Raw genomic sequence first — 14,618 nt, forward strand, 5'->3', positions numbered from 1 at the left:
AACATTACATATAATAACAGTAGTGTATCACTGGTTTAATAAGTAGAATATTTTAGGATCCTGAAACTAAAAGACCGCTACCCAATAAACAGCTATCATTTATGATAGATCTTATAATCCTTTTCTTAAACATAAAATTTTGAAAAATTTCCCTTTGAAAAGTTTTGAATTTGAAATAAAAGTTAAATTCTGGAAGAGGAAAGCTTGTCATTTTAGTAAAGTTACTGGTGAACCTCAAAACTTTTTTTACAAATGATTCTCACAGCTAAAAAAGTTGGAAACCACTATTTAAAGAGAAACACTCAACAACCAAAAATAAATAAGTGCTTTTAAGGATTTCAAAAACCTCCGCAATAATTACCTTTTATGGGTCTCAAATGTTTACAGTGCAGAACACTTAAGGCGAGTGACCCACTGAACGACTTGAAAGCAGAAGGCAAGAGGGATACAAATCTGGATGAAAAATCAGAGTAGAAATCTTTCAACCACTGATTCTCAGACTTCACCATCACACAAGAATGTTCACCAGTCACATCACTCTATTCAAACAAATAATTTAAAACTTTTAAAAACAAAATTGTATAATGTTCTCTGTAAGTAAATTGAAATATTTTTTACATATTTAAAACATTCAGATAACATTAGACTTCTTCAACAAATTAAATCTGCTTTTTAAAAGCTATTAAGTGCAAGTTGCAACAAATTTTAAAATTGCTGAATACGAAAGCTATACAACAATAAGAAATCAGTAAAATATCAAAAATAATTTCTTTAGTTTACTTGTTTTAAATATTCAATTAAGTACTTAAAAATGTTGACTAAGCCTCATTCAAATATTTTATGAATCATGTGTGGTGGTGACCTACTCGAACTTTTTCCAATTAGAAACTTTTTAATTTGAAAATTTTTTTCCTACCATTTCTAAAATACAATATATACAATTAGAAAAAATAATTTAACAATTATAAACATGCTTTTTTTTCCTATTTCAATTATTTATTTTAACCATTAAAATAAAAAAAATGATAGTTAAATTAATTTGTCTCATGATTTTAAAGAGGTTTTGAGTAATGAAAGCAAAATTAAAATCTTTCTAAAGTTAAACCACCGTTTAAAAATTTTAAGTATTGCAAATTTAACTAAAATAAATAATATATTTTTAACATATTAATGTAATCTATTTTTAACCAGGTTTTCAGTTTTGTTTCTTTAATTATAAATTCTAATCATTGAAATTAAAAATAAAAAAAACAGCATTTAAACTAATTTTTTATTACTTCTAGGGGATTTCGAGTAATGAAAGCAGAAAAGGAATCTTAATAAAGTTAAGACTTATTCTAAAACTTTCTCTAAATTTAAAAAATTGGAATAATGCCACAAAATAATAACTTATTATTTTATTACAGAGCAATTTATATAATCAGATTGATACAATATAAATATATATATATATATATATATGTATATATATATATATAACCTGAGTTTCTTTTTTTGCATAAAAGGTAGTCAATAATTAATTACATAAATTAAAATAATCAAATAAAAATAAAATATCTTCAAACATTCAACTTCATTTATCTTCAAACATTCAAGAGTCAAGCATTAGTTTTTGAAAGGTGAAAAAAAAATTTATTTACTGTGGTTTGTCTGATATATAGCGGTACAAATCCAGCTCGTTTCCAAAATCTGTAACAGATAACATTAGCGTATCAGTTAAAACTAATATTGGGGATTTTTTTCAATCTTCTCATAAAAATAATTATTGTAGTGTTACAGTTCAAGCTAATAAGTAATATATTATTCATGTCAACATTTAACATAAAATTAAGAAATAATGTAAAAAACAATGTGTAATATTTTCCTGCGTATAAGGTCATCTAAAATTAGTTATAAGCAATAACTGTGCAAGGTGACTCGCTTTTGTATTGGCTTGTATTTGGTATGTAAGTCAACCTTTAAATTCCTGCTTTTTAAAAAAGAAACTTAAATCAGCTAAAATAACAAGAGAAATGCCTAAAACTGAAGCAGATAAGATATTTTAGAGTTCTCAGATTAATATTACCAATTCAAAACATGAGCTGTGTGTTGTATGTAAGGTGCTAATGGCACCTAAATATTATTTCTTAGTCGCAAAAATGGTTCAGCTAGACGTATTTTCAAAATTATATTTCTAGCCACAATATTTATTCTTTCTTATAATTTTTAGTGCAAAACTTTTCAGGTTTCCAAAAAAGGGCACTCATCACAAAAAAGAGAATTATATTTTACAAAAACTTTTATTTGAAGAATCACAATTTGCAACAGAACAGGGGCCAAACAAGTGATAAATAACATCTGAAAAAACTAACATCAATGGAAATGAAATTATGATAGAACAGTCTTAAATCAAACATTTCAAAAAAGCTCAAATTCAAATTTCGTATCTTACCCCTGGCCACCCCCTGATACTAGGAGTGAGGGAGATGAAACTTGTAACTTTATGCCCATCATATAGCTCCGCCAGGAGTTGAATCGTGGGAGCAAATGTATTTTAAAAATTAGGTGTCAAAAATAGTGACTGGGTAAAATTTTCTAATCATCAAATTTAAATTTTTATGAGTAAATTAGGAGTAACAACCACTTATTTTAACCCTAGTTGTAAGCTGTCTTACTTTTGTTTTAAAAAAATTTGATATTTTTATAGTTATGTTTTCATTGTATTCATGTTACAGAAAAAATTAAGTTTCATAATTAAGCATCATATAACATGTTTCGAGAAATATACTGGCTTTATCAGACATTTTGAAAAAATGTTCTAAAGCTTTAAGACTGAGTTTTGTGGGTAAGATATTAATCCAATATGCGTAAGAGAGTTAATATATTCATTTTAAATCAAGCTTAAATTGAGTAAAAACTTTCTTCACTTAGCTATCATTTTAATATTAAAAGTACCCTAGCGGCTTTATTACAAACATAAAATTAGATCTTAAATTTAATAATGTATTCTTAATGAGGCTTACATCAATGTTCATAACAAAATGTAATAAAGCAATGTAATTATGTTTGTAATAAAGCAGCTAGGGTATTTTTAAAATTAAAATGATCGCTAAGTGAAAAAAGTTTTTTTTTTTTTACATTTTGAGCTATTAGGCTACCTATTCTTAAAAGCTTGGCAGGTGTCAAATGGTGATGTGGTAGAGAGACTCTCAACACGACATATAAAATGTATATTCGACCGATACTAAATTATTGCTGTGAGATATTGATCTCGGCAACGGGAGATGTGATACAACCTCTGGAGGTATTTCAAAATCAGGCATTGCGCATTATAACCGGAGCTGTTAAAACTACTCCCATTTTGGTAATGCAGTTGGTTTCGGCAAACCAACCAATGATCAACCTAATTCAGAAAAATGCTTTTATCCTTCATCAGAGACTTATTCGGTTGCCAAGTAATTCTTATTGGAGGAATTATGATAATAATAGACAAAGAAATCTGAAGACGCAAAATGGTTTCCTACAGTGTGTCTCTCGCCTTGAACAATACCAAGACATAAGAGCACTGAAACCTGCACTGCTGCTTTTGACAAACCCTTTGGACTATAGTTTCCTTGATGTGCGGTTGGACCTGAATATAAAAGTAGATAAGAAAGAAATGAGTCCAGAGCAAATAAAAACTATTGCATTGGATACAATTGAGCAGCGATTTCCAGCTGGGGAATGGATACATATATACACAGATGGTTCTCTGACTGTTAGGGACCAGGGGGCTGGAGTTTGAGTTTTTAGCAAGCTTTTCAGTTTCTACTTACCCGTAGGAGCTTACTCAACGCATTTTGATGGAGAACTGAAAGCTATCCATGTGGCTCTTCAACAACTATCATTGACCCAGAACTCTTTCAAGAAAGCAGTTATCCTTTCAGATTCAACTTCAGCAATGCAGGGCATCTCCTCTTATCAAGAGTGTAAGAACATGTTAGTCAAACAGTGCCAGGAAACCATAAAAGAACTTTCCCACAAGATATATTTTCAATGGGTACCCTCACACTGCGGTATTTATGGAAATGAGATGGCAGATATGCTTGCCAAAAGAGGAGCTGCAATTCTCCAACAGCCCAAAACTAAAGCAAGCCTCCATTCCATTAAACTGCTGACATCACTCATATATCAAAGACTTTTAGAAATTTTGCCACTCGAGCTTGCGATGGCAAGCCTTGGAGTGTTCTTTTAACAAACTCAGCTTTTATTCCTGACCACCCGCGATCAGTTGCGGTTGCAGCCTTTAGACTATTAACGGGGCATGACTGTCTACAGAATCATTTATTTTGCATTGGACTAGCCGATTCACCTTTATGTGTTATATGTGGTGGTGGACGGCCAATGACGGCAAAATTTAATTATAACACCTTAATTTATGCGTAATATTTCCATTATTATAGACGCAAAGATCAATTTTTTAGTAATTAGCATTTAAGGTTTTTGTTTTTTAGTGAGATAATGTATAAATATATAAAAATTAGACATCCCAATCAATAAACTATTGTTATCGAACAATATGTAACTATAAAAGTGCCTTTACATGCTTTCTTTTATTTAACAGCTAAAGTTAAAAACTAAAATTAAAAAATGATGACGACGACCATTTAGCCTAACTTTAAAATTTTATTTTTTAATACTAAAAGGAATACCAAGAAATGTACCAACACTATATTTTTGAACAGAAATAATTTGTTAGTTGAGTAAAGCTTGACAGCTATTATCACAAAAGTGTCGAACTTATTTCTTACAGAGATTCTAAAAAGCATCCTATCCTTTAGTTGTGATTTTTGAGATCTGTGGGGAATCCTAGCTTCAGCTTTGAGTAAGGAATGAACCAGCCCTTCTTCTGTTTAGCCCTGGAGAGCTGACAGGTCTGTATAATATTAAAGATTTCTTTTAAAAATAAAAATCCTGTAAGGTCTGTTAAGATAAATCAATTTGTAAAAAGTTCTTTAATGGTACATTTTTTTTTAAATAACACTTGGTACATAAAGTTAATGAAATATTTAATTATGATAGAAAGCAGTGTTTCTTTGTGTTTGACATAAGTTTTAAAAAACAAATATGCTCTACAAAATCATTATTGTACGATTTGAACATAAATGCATACCATACAATATACTAACTTTAACAATTCTGTTGTCAAGCCATACGAAACTCCGATGTATTCAAGCCTTTCTGGAGGTGAATCTTTCAATTCATAGAGTAATGGCATAACTCTACTTTCGTTCAATGATGCTGAGTCATTGGTTTCAGAGTTATAATATTGGCACAATAGTTGAAGGGCTCTCTTTCCATATCCCATCTAGAAGTTAACAGAAATTAAAATCAAGTAAAAAAAATAAATAATTGTTCAGGTGTGTATTCTGTTATACTTTATGTATACATGTGAGGAAAAAAAAAACTTTATACATTTGATCACATGATATATTTATACAGAAATTTTTAATAAAACCAAGTGATGAATAACCTCCGCACGAAAAGAATATTTTCCAATACATTCTTTTTAAAAAAAAGGATTACAAAAAGGCAGAAAAAAGAATAATTTAATTTATAAAATTACAAACAAAATAGAGAAAACAAAGCTAAAAAATGATTTTTTTTTCTATGTTATTTTTTTGCATAAACCAAACTTTAAATACAAAAGAGAAATAATCAAATATTTTTTTTAAAATAACCTTGTACAGAAAAAAGTAGCACTATTTTAAAAATACATTTTTATAAATCTGCTTTTTTCAACAATAACGTTGACAGGGTGCTAAGCCAAGTTTTTGAACAAAAAATAAGCACCTTTTAAGTACTTTTTAAGCACTTAAAAAATATTTAAAGCAATATATACATTAACAAATTACAAAATAATTTTCAAAGACTTTACATGATCATGATAAAATAACCTGTTGCTGACACAGAACTCTTTTCAGTGGAAAATGAAGCCTGCAATTGAGAATATCATGCAAAATGCATCAGACTTGCACACGAGAGTGCAAAAACCTCACCGAACTTAGCTCAGTATACACACATGGGGACCCGCAAGTATATCATCAAACATGTAAAATGATTGGCACATTCATACGCTACGGACCGACGGTACACCGAAATGCATTGTGTCTGAATGAATTTAGAATTTAGTTGAATAGAACAATATGAAAATAACGCTTTTGCATAATACAAGGTGAAAATCAACATGGTAAAGAAAAAAATCTCATTTTCGAAAAGGGGAAATTAAGCACTTTTTAACAACACTCAATAAAAAAAGCACCATTAAAGGCTTTTAAAACATGAAAGTCAAAAATAAGCACCTTTAAGCATTTGCACCACGGTTGAGGTGCTTGAAAAAAAAAAAGAAGAGACCGATTAGCTGGCAGAGTCAGCTAGAATATTATCAAAAAAAAAAATTTTCAATAAAATGTGAGGTAAAGGTATGACACCTTTTATTTCAAAGTTTAAACAGATATTAAAAATTTTTAAACAACTTAATTCTGTTAAAAACTTGTTATAGTTTAGACAATGAAAATGACTGTTTAAATTTCGTCCAAAATGAAATTTACGTTTCCAAAGAAAGATTTGGTACAGATTAAAATATGAACAGCCCTTAAAGAAAATTTTTACTTTTTAAATAAATTACTATTTAAATAACTAAGTAAAAACTTTAAACTCACTCTTTGGCAATCAGGATGAGTAGCAATTCGCACTACTCGAGCACCAGCAAAATTGGTGAAACTCTCTTCTTGGAACTGAAAATAATAAAATTTGTAAGCCTACAATGTAATCAGAAAACAAAATCAAATAAAACATTAGTTCTTTTATTTATTTTCAATTTTCGGTCATTACTATGCTCGGTGCGATCTGGGAACAAGATTCAAACCTGGGCTGGAGAGGCGAGCACTCTATCCTCAGAGCAATCGCCCCGCGAAAAATGAGGACATAAATAAAAATAAATGTTAAAAAAAAAATTTTTTATTATATTTTAATAAATACATACTTGTAATTCTTTAAATAAACAAACACTAAGAATAGTTTATGATACAGGATTACAACAAGAATTAATAGCAACATAGAATTAAAACAATTAATAAGCTTAAATAATTCAAGAGGAAGTCACCTGCTGAGATATAATCCAGGGAATTAAGTCGCCAGAAGCCCTATGGCCATGGGATTGCTCATAACTATAGTTTTCTGCAGATATTTTACCCTCTACAGCTACCTAAAAGACAAGAAGAGCATAGAAAACATTCATTTTTAAAATGGAGATTTAAAACATCCTATGTAACAATCATTTTAACATGTGTGATATTCATTCAACTTTCAGTGCAAAAATTATTGACAACTGAGTCTAATAGTAAAAGAAGTCACCTGAATTGTGCAGAGAACAGGAGGAGGTAATTCAGTAGTGCTGCCAAGAGGAGGAAGTAGACAGAATATTTGATGGGCAGGGGCATCAGCCATCATCATCAGATCATTTGGAGAGTTTTTGTAGTGAGATGTTACAAAGAGATAAACAATTTGCTGTAGAAATTTTTCAGCACACTTATTGTAACTGAAAAGAGCTTTTTTGTTAACACGATACCTTTGATCACTCATTAAGGGATACTTTCAAAAAATACTCTTCATTTCTATATTAATAAGATAGGCATTGCAGTCTCATAAAACAAACATACTGGTTTTGATGATTTTATTCTCTTCCTTGCTCTTCCTGCCCTCAATAATGATAAGTAAGCAGGGGTCTGTCCAGCCCAAATTTACTGCCGTTTAGCTGTACCTTCACAAATTCAATTTTAGGTAAAACGGTAGTTTCACAAATTCAACTTTAGGAAAAACGGTTTTCACAAAATACTTTTTCTTAAAATTTTATTTTTGTAACCCACAAGAAACGATAAATCTATATTTTTACAATGTTTTTGTGTTGATTTTTTAATATAATTTTTCGCAAATTATGTCAAAATTTTCACAAAATAGGTACTTTTCAGAAAAACCTAGACAGACCCCTGGTAAGTGTTTTGAAACGTTTCTGAAATATTTCTCACTGAAACTTTCGTGGCTGCAGAGCAGATCCTAAGATGAATAAACCCTATAATGCTCCCCATATTTTGAGAAAATTTTTTTAATTAATAATATCAACAGTTTAGAATTTAAAATGATTGAAAAAGCAGCATTACTGAACATGGGCTGATAAAAAAAATTTTAATTTTGCTTTATACCGGTATATGGTTAGAGGAAGTGTAAAGAAAACAATTTAAACTTGAATAGATTTTATAGAAGAGACTATCTACTAAATATAAAAACCTGCAAAAAGGATACAATCTACAACTGTCAGAGGGAGGCAAAGCATTTCCTAGCATGCTTTCAGTTCTAGCTTCAAGGCATAACAAATCATTGAGCCATTTTTCTACTGGGTCGTCATTTCCATAACGAATTGCTTCGTTCAGTGATATTTCAATTAAAGTAGGGCCTAAAGAAAGGTATGGAATAAAAAACTATTTAAATGTAAAAGCTGTAGAAAAAAAACATCAATATTTATTTTGAAAAAACATTATTATTTATTTCCACACAATACGTTCCTATAAATAAATTGTTGTTAACATGTTTCCCCTGATTTATTCTTATATCTAAACGTCACAGTCTCAATAGAGTGTGAGGAAAAATTTTCCAACTACATGGATATTTCGTAGAAATAATAAAAGCTGTGCAAGAAAACAGCGTAGCAAGTGTTAGGTTTGAAATAACCACAGGAGTAGAAGAATATCTTTTTGTTATCATAACAGATTGGATAATTAGAATAACAACTAAATAAATACAATGGAACTTCACAGCTGTTCAGAAAGATCTGGTTTAAAAAAAACTATGTTGTAGCAGAATCAGAGTGTTCACTACCAGGAAAAGTTTTAAAGTGGGTGACAAATGATTCCTAGGATTGTCTTAAATTGAAAAAAATTTAATTTCACTTCAATTATAGGAAATAAGCTTGTCAGTTTTCAAACATATTTTAGTTAACTAATATATTTATAATATTAAATACAACACATCTATCTTTATATGTCACTTTGTTTATTTATTAGTTTGAATTGCTAAAATGTATGAGTGGAGATTTAAATTTAATTTTATAAATTACAGTGAATTCACGATAACTCGAATCTGATAGGACTCACGAAAAACTTTGACATATCGGAAGTTCGACTTACCGTTAGTTTCGGTTTTGGACTTTCAAAATATTGTCGGATTATTTAATTAATGCTTTTTAATTACAAATCTTCTAAATGCTTACAATATTTAAGATCATTTTTCTGACAAGCCATTTATGATAAGACTGTTTGAAGCACTTTATGATACCCTGGTCCATCGGCTGCAACTTTGCTGCTGTGTTTGGCGGGAGAAACTGCAAGTTTACTGCTTTCAAATTAGGTAGATCACTATGTGCTGTGCTTTTATCCATAAAGAGTATCACTTTTCTTTTTTTAGCGAAGAATTCCCCATCCAATTTTCTTACATAGTCTTCAAATAAAACTGATGTCATCCAAAACTTTTTGTTAGACTTGTAATCCAAGGGATACCTTTTTACATTCTTGAAACATCGGGGATTTCGGTATTTTCCGATAACAAGTAAGGGCAATTTCTTTGTCCCCGACGCATTTCCTTCAACTAGGACAGTCAAACGTTCCTTGCTCATTCAAGAAATTTAAAAAATAAACCCATTTCATCAATATTGAAAACATAATTTTAACTGTATCCTTGAAGTAAATTTGGTAACGTTTCATTTAACCACTGTTCTCATACTTCAAGAGTGACAGCTTTAGCTTCTCCATGAAGAGTTCGAAAGACTTTGTGTGTGTTTTGCAAAGGAGGGGGCAAGATATCAGCTCCTAGGTTTTTTTCTTGCTTTAAAAGATCAAAAAAAAATCGAGTTAAAGGGAGTAAAATTCGAGTAATCGAGAATAATTAACATGAAATTGAAGATAAAAGGGTCGGGACCTCATAAAAAAATCGAGTTATAGTAATATTCGAGTTATCGTACTTCGAGTTATAGCGAATTGACTGTATTACTATTTCAATATATATTTTTTTTCTGTTATTTTTAACATATGCATAAAATCAAAGGAATTTCTTTCTTTTTTCTTGTTAAAGCAAAAATAATTAAAAAATTTTGAAAATATAAAAAATATATGTCCTAAAAATATCTTGAAAAATTATAGTAACCAAATAAGAAAGAAAATGCTATAATTTTGAGTGAAATTTCAACAAAAAAAACAGTGTTCTTTGGAAGTATTAGGGTCTGGCAATTTCCTGCACCCATGCATTTGTAGATAGATAAGAAATAAACAAAATTTCTTAGCCAGAGGAGTAATAAGTTACCAATATCCCTGCTCATTTCTTTCTTTTTGTGATCAGTACCCTGATGAAAGTTGCCAGCTCGTATCTGACTGATAAGTTTCAGCGACAAAGAACGGCCAGTTCCTTCATACCTGCAGAATTATCAAGAAAGATCAATAAATGGTATTTTCACATTTTTAAAGTTAATATTAATAATAAAAATGTACAAAATTTTGTCTAAAATTCATAAATTCAATAATTTTGTCTAAAATTCGTATCATTTCAGATTAAGACATTAGGGAGATTTTGCAGCTTTACATGTTATCCTGTATGTAAGAATGCTGGTGAGTAAACATCCTTTAAGTAACTGAGTGTGCCTGTATTTTTGTTGATCCCGAGTGTTGCGGACTATTACAATGTGGCCCGCAAAACACAAAGAGGAATGTCGAGTGAGCAATCTTATGTAAAGCAGGGATGAGATTGGCCAAAAGGCAAAAAAGCTGAATTTCCAAGCAAGTAAATTTTACGTACGCGCAATCGGTCAACAATAAATTCCAGACAGTTTAAGATAATAAATAACAATGTGTTGACATAAAATTGTGTATTAATTTATTATTATATAAATGATTACATCGATACTTAACATTTAGTAAAAAGAAAAATTACCAATTGAAAAAATAAAGCTAGAAATTATATTTTTCTTCAGTTCACATAAGAGACAATTATTACTTGAGAAACTGTCTGGTTTAGCAAATTAAACATACATTAACATTCCATTTCTGTTAATAAATACTGTTACATGATTTAAGGCAAAGATATCAGTAACATGACTTTTTAAATTATTTTGAAAAGAAAATAATTTAATAAGACTTTTACAATTGGAAAATCACTATGTTTAAATTATAATCTGATCTAACTAGAGCCCTGTGAAACATGTCAATAACTGTGAAGTAGAAATATATAGTAACTCCTTAACATACAAAAATTGCTATTTTAGTTTGAAAAATTACATGATAATCGGCAACTGTTTAGATAATTATTTTTCATTTGATAAGAACTTTGCATTTTATAGCATAAATAACAGCAACATTATTTTTTAAATTTTGCATTTTGATGCTGAGTTAATTAACTCTTTTTCCAAAAAAAAAATATTATCTTTTTTTAAGTGCTATATCTTTTATGTTTGCTATATTTAGTCGTTAGCCCATCTTCAAACATCTTGTGACAAATCCTACTTTTTCTTCTTTGCAAGCCCAGAGTAAAAGTTTTAAATATATTCTACTCCAGTTTCGCTGATGTTGTAACACCTACATATACTAATAATCGTCGATAGAAAAACAGTCACCTTTAGAGTAACTAAATCAAGAAAAAATTTACTTCTTACAAGAATCGCAATAGTTGAGCTTAAAATTGCGCGAATGCAAATTGCAATCCTGGATTTTAAAATAGCGTGAATATGAATCACGATTATGGATTTTGAAATCACGTGAGTATGAAACTAGATATACGATTTTGAAAATGACAAAATACAAACTGCGATATAAAATTTTTAAATCGCGTAAATACAAGTCACGATTCATAATTTTTAGATTGCGTAAATACGAATCATGATGCGTAAATTTTAAATTGCATAAATAAGAATTATGAGGCCTAATTTAGAATGCAAATCCCAATGCCTTATTTTTAAAGCACGTATAAGACGAAAATCGATGTTTGATATTATAACCGCATGAGCGAATCACGACATTGGATTTTAAACTCTTGTGAATACGAATCGCTACATAGGTTTTTAAAAAGGCGTAAATACAAATCACGATATCGGATTTTAAATCTCGTAAATAAGAATCGCAACATGCAACTTTTAAATCACGTAAATACGAAAAGCTATGCTTGATATTAAAATCGCGTGAATAAGAATCGAGATATTAGCAGATTCCAGGCTTGCGACTTCTAAAAGACTTGTCTGAAGCAGCGTCGTTTGAATTACGAAAATACGAGCTGTCTGGCTGCCGGGTAAAAATGCGGAAAATCTTATCATCTGTGCGTAAAAGCGGAGAAAATAGCTAAAGTAAGTAAAAATGCGGAAAGGGTTGGTAGCTTTGTAGTTTGAATGTTCTGTTTACCTTTGAAAATCGGAAATAAAAATAATTATTATATTTCAGTGGCTGAATTTTCAGAAAAAGCGGAATATTTATTTTAAAAAAAAGCGAAATTTTAAGAGAATCGGAGTTTTTGATAAGAAAGGCAGAAATTCGAGAGACAAAAGTGAAAAAAAGCGGAAATCCGCTAAAAAGCGGAAAAATCTCATCCCTGGTAAGGTATAAAGTTAAGACAATGCTGTAGAAGATCGTAATTCAACATGCTGAAGTTTATAGCTGTTGAAAGAAATTGGAAAAAGACACAAATGAAATTTTTGCACCAGCAAGAAATTGCTAAGAAAAAAGGAAAATTTTGTGAAATTCTTTTGAGCTTGAGTATAAGTGCATTTATTTTGTGAATTCAATGCATCCATTTAAATAGTTAAAAAAAAAACTAATGATAAATAACTAGATTTGTTTTACATTCATGCACAGTTACTTCAAATTTTACGGATGGAAACATACGAAGTGATACATAGCATAAAACAACAAAATCTCCATGTAATATTGTTTGAACTACAACGGTCAGATTATATGTTGGAGTTACATAATCATTGGGGTAAGTTTTGTGGTTTTCCATTCTAGGTAATGCAGATCAAGTTAATTTCACTTAAGTAAAAAGTTTCTGCAAAGGCGAGTTTGTCTCATTGCTTGGTTCAGATAATCCCTTGATTATGTTAGGTTTGAAATGAAACTACAAGGCTATAGGCAAAAGATATAGCTGAAATATTTTTATGGGGTGAAAATACACCTTGATTCTTTTGGTGAAGTGAAATTCCTTTAGGAAAAGTTAAATAAGATGATAGCAAAAACATGCATCCATATATATAATAAAATAAAGAATTTATGTGTGTATTATCTGCATAGACCAGATTGCAGGTATAACCTAGACTCTAAAAATAGGGCATTCAATGTGAAGCTAAAGGACTAAAATTGTAAACTAATTACAAAGCCTGATTTTTCATCTTTTAAATTAGATATTTAATTACGAATTGTTTCAGGTACGTTTTTTGTGATTTTTTTTATTTCTGTACTTTGAAGTCTATTGTGTTCAAATGAAAGGTCCAGGAATTTTAGTTTTTTTTTTTTCTTATTCAAAAGTGCAGACTATTTCCTTCAAAATGAAACAACTTAACCTTTTTAGAACAATTTCTTATATTTGTAGAATATTAATTTAAGAAATCTAATTTTTCAACCTTCTTTCCAACAGAAATTTGTAAATTGTGAAATCCATGAAGTTACAGTAGAAATTAGATTCAAATTTAGATGACATGTACAGTGAACTTTCCTATTTCATTTTAAAAAAATAGGAAAGAAAAGAAGCAATTAATATGACAATTTTTAATTTATTTTTAAAAATACAAAAAATTTAAAACCTCTGATTCTCTCAACAACCATTTTTGCCATTTAAGCGAGATTATTACAACTCTCAGGTGATAGACTTAGAGAAAGGAAAGATCGCTAGTGATGGACAATACAGGAATTATAAATATCGCATCACAGTAGAGTCCCGATTGTAAGTGCTCCGATTATCTGAGTTTCTGCTTTAACCAAACTATCAAATATTTCAAGGATATATTTTGCTTTCCAGTTAATTTTTTTATTTTTAAAACTTCCACTGGAAAAAAGACTCTGAATTTTATCTTCCAAACACTCAGGAAAACAAAATGCAACAACTTGATCCGATGAAAGGATCGTTAATATTGTCAATAATGAAAACAAATCTTGCGAAAATGATGAAGACAGTGACGTTGAAAATCAAAATCTCTCTATAAAAATCTCTCCGACCGATAGACTAAAAGCTTTCAAAAGTGCTATTGAATATATCGAACAAGAAGAAGAGGCCACCCCAGCCTTCATGTTATTCCTAAAAAAATAGCAAAACATTGCTGCAGAAAAGCACCAAAGTAATGTAAAACGATTAAGGACTTTTTTAAGTACCGTATATTCCGGCGCGTAACGCGCCCTGCCGTATAAAGCGCACCTGTAATTTCTAATACACTTTTTTTTAATTTTAAGATATACTCTTCGTATAACGCACACGAAAATTTGGATTGTACATGTGCAATATCTCGTCTTTCAAGATCGTAAATAAAAAGTTTTTTCCCTATCTTTTGCAAAAATAAAAGAACTGAATTTGACATGTATGTGAGG

The 14,618-nt window shown here is 29.9% G+C and overlaps 1 protein-coding gene across 4 annotated transcripts in view; it reads right to left on the reverse strand.

Moving 5' to 3' along the window:
• LOC107436085 (RNA cytidine acetyltransferase) overlaps positions 1 to 14,618 on the reverse strand; it is a 59,108-nt gene that overhangs the window by 7,523 nt on the left and 36,967 nt on the right. For all 4 annotated transcript variants that reach the window (XM_087163109.1, XM_087163108.1, XM_087163111.1 and 1 more), the window contains 8 exons: positions 10,369 to 10,478; positions 8,320 to 8,470; positions 7,375 to 7,588; positions 7,124 to 7,225; positions 6,681 to 6,755; positions 5,148 to 5,326; positions 1,641 to 1,689; positions 362 to 539 (listed from right to left, as the gene is read on the reverse strand). In XM_087163109.1, the coding sequence (XP_087019235.1) occupies positions 362 to 539; positions 1,641 to 1,689; positions 5,148 to 5,326; positions 6,681 to 6,755; positions 7,124 to 7,225; positions 7,375 to 7,588; positions 8,320 to 8,470; positions 10,369 to 10,478 (1,058 nt within the window). The remainder of the gene's footprint in view (positions 1 to 361; positions 540 to 1,640; positions 1,690 to 5,147; positions 5,327 to 6,680; positions 6,756 to 7,123; positions 7,226 to 7,374; positions 7,589 to 8,319; positions 8,471 to 10,368; positions 10,479 to 14,618) is intronic.

Source organism: Parasteatoda tepidariorum, chromosome 5 (genome assembly GCF_982258835.1).
Source record: "Parasteatoda tepidariorum strain Cologne lab strain chromosome 5, Ptep-v5.0, whole genome shotgun sequence".
NCBI lineage: Eukaryota > Metazoa > Arthropoda > Arachnida > Araneae > Theridiidae > Parasteatoda > Parasteatoda tepidariorum.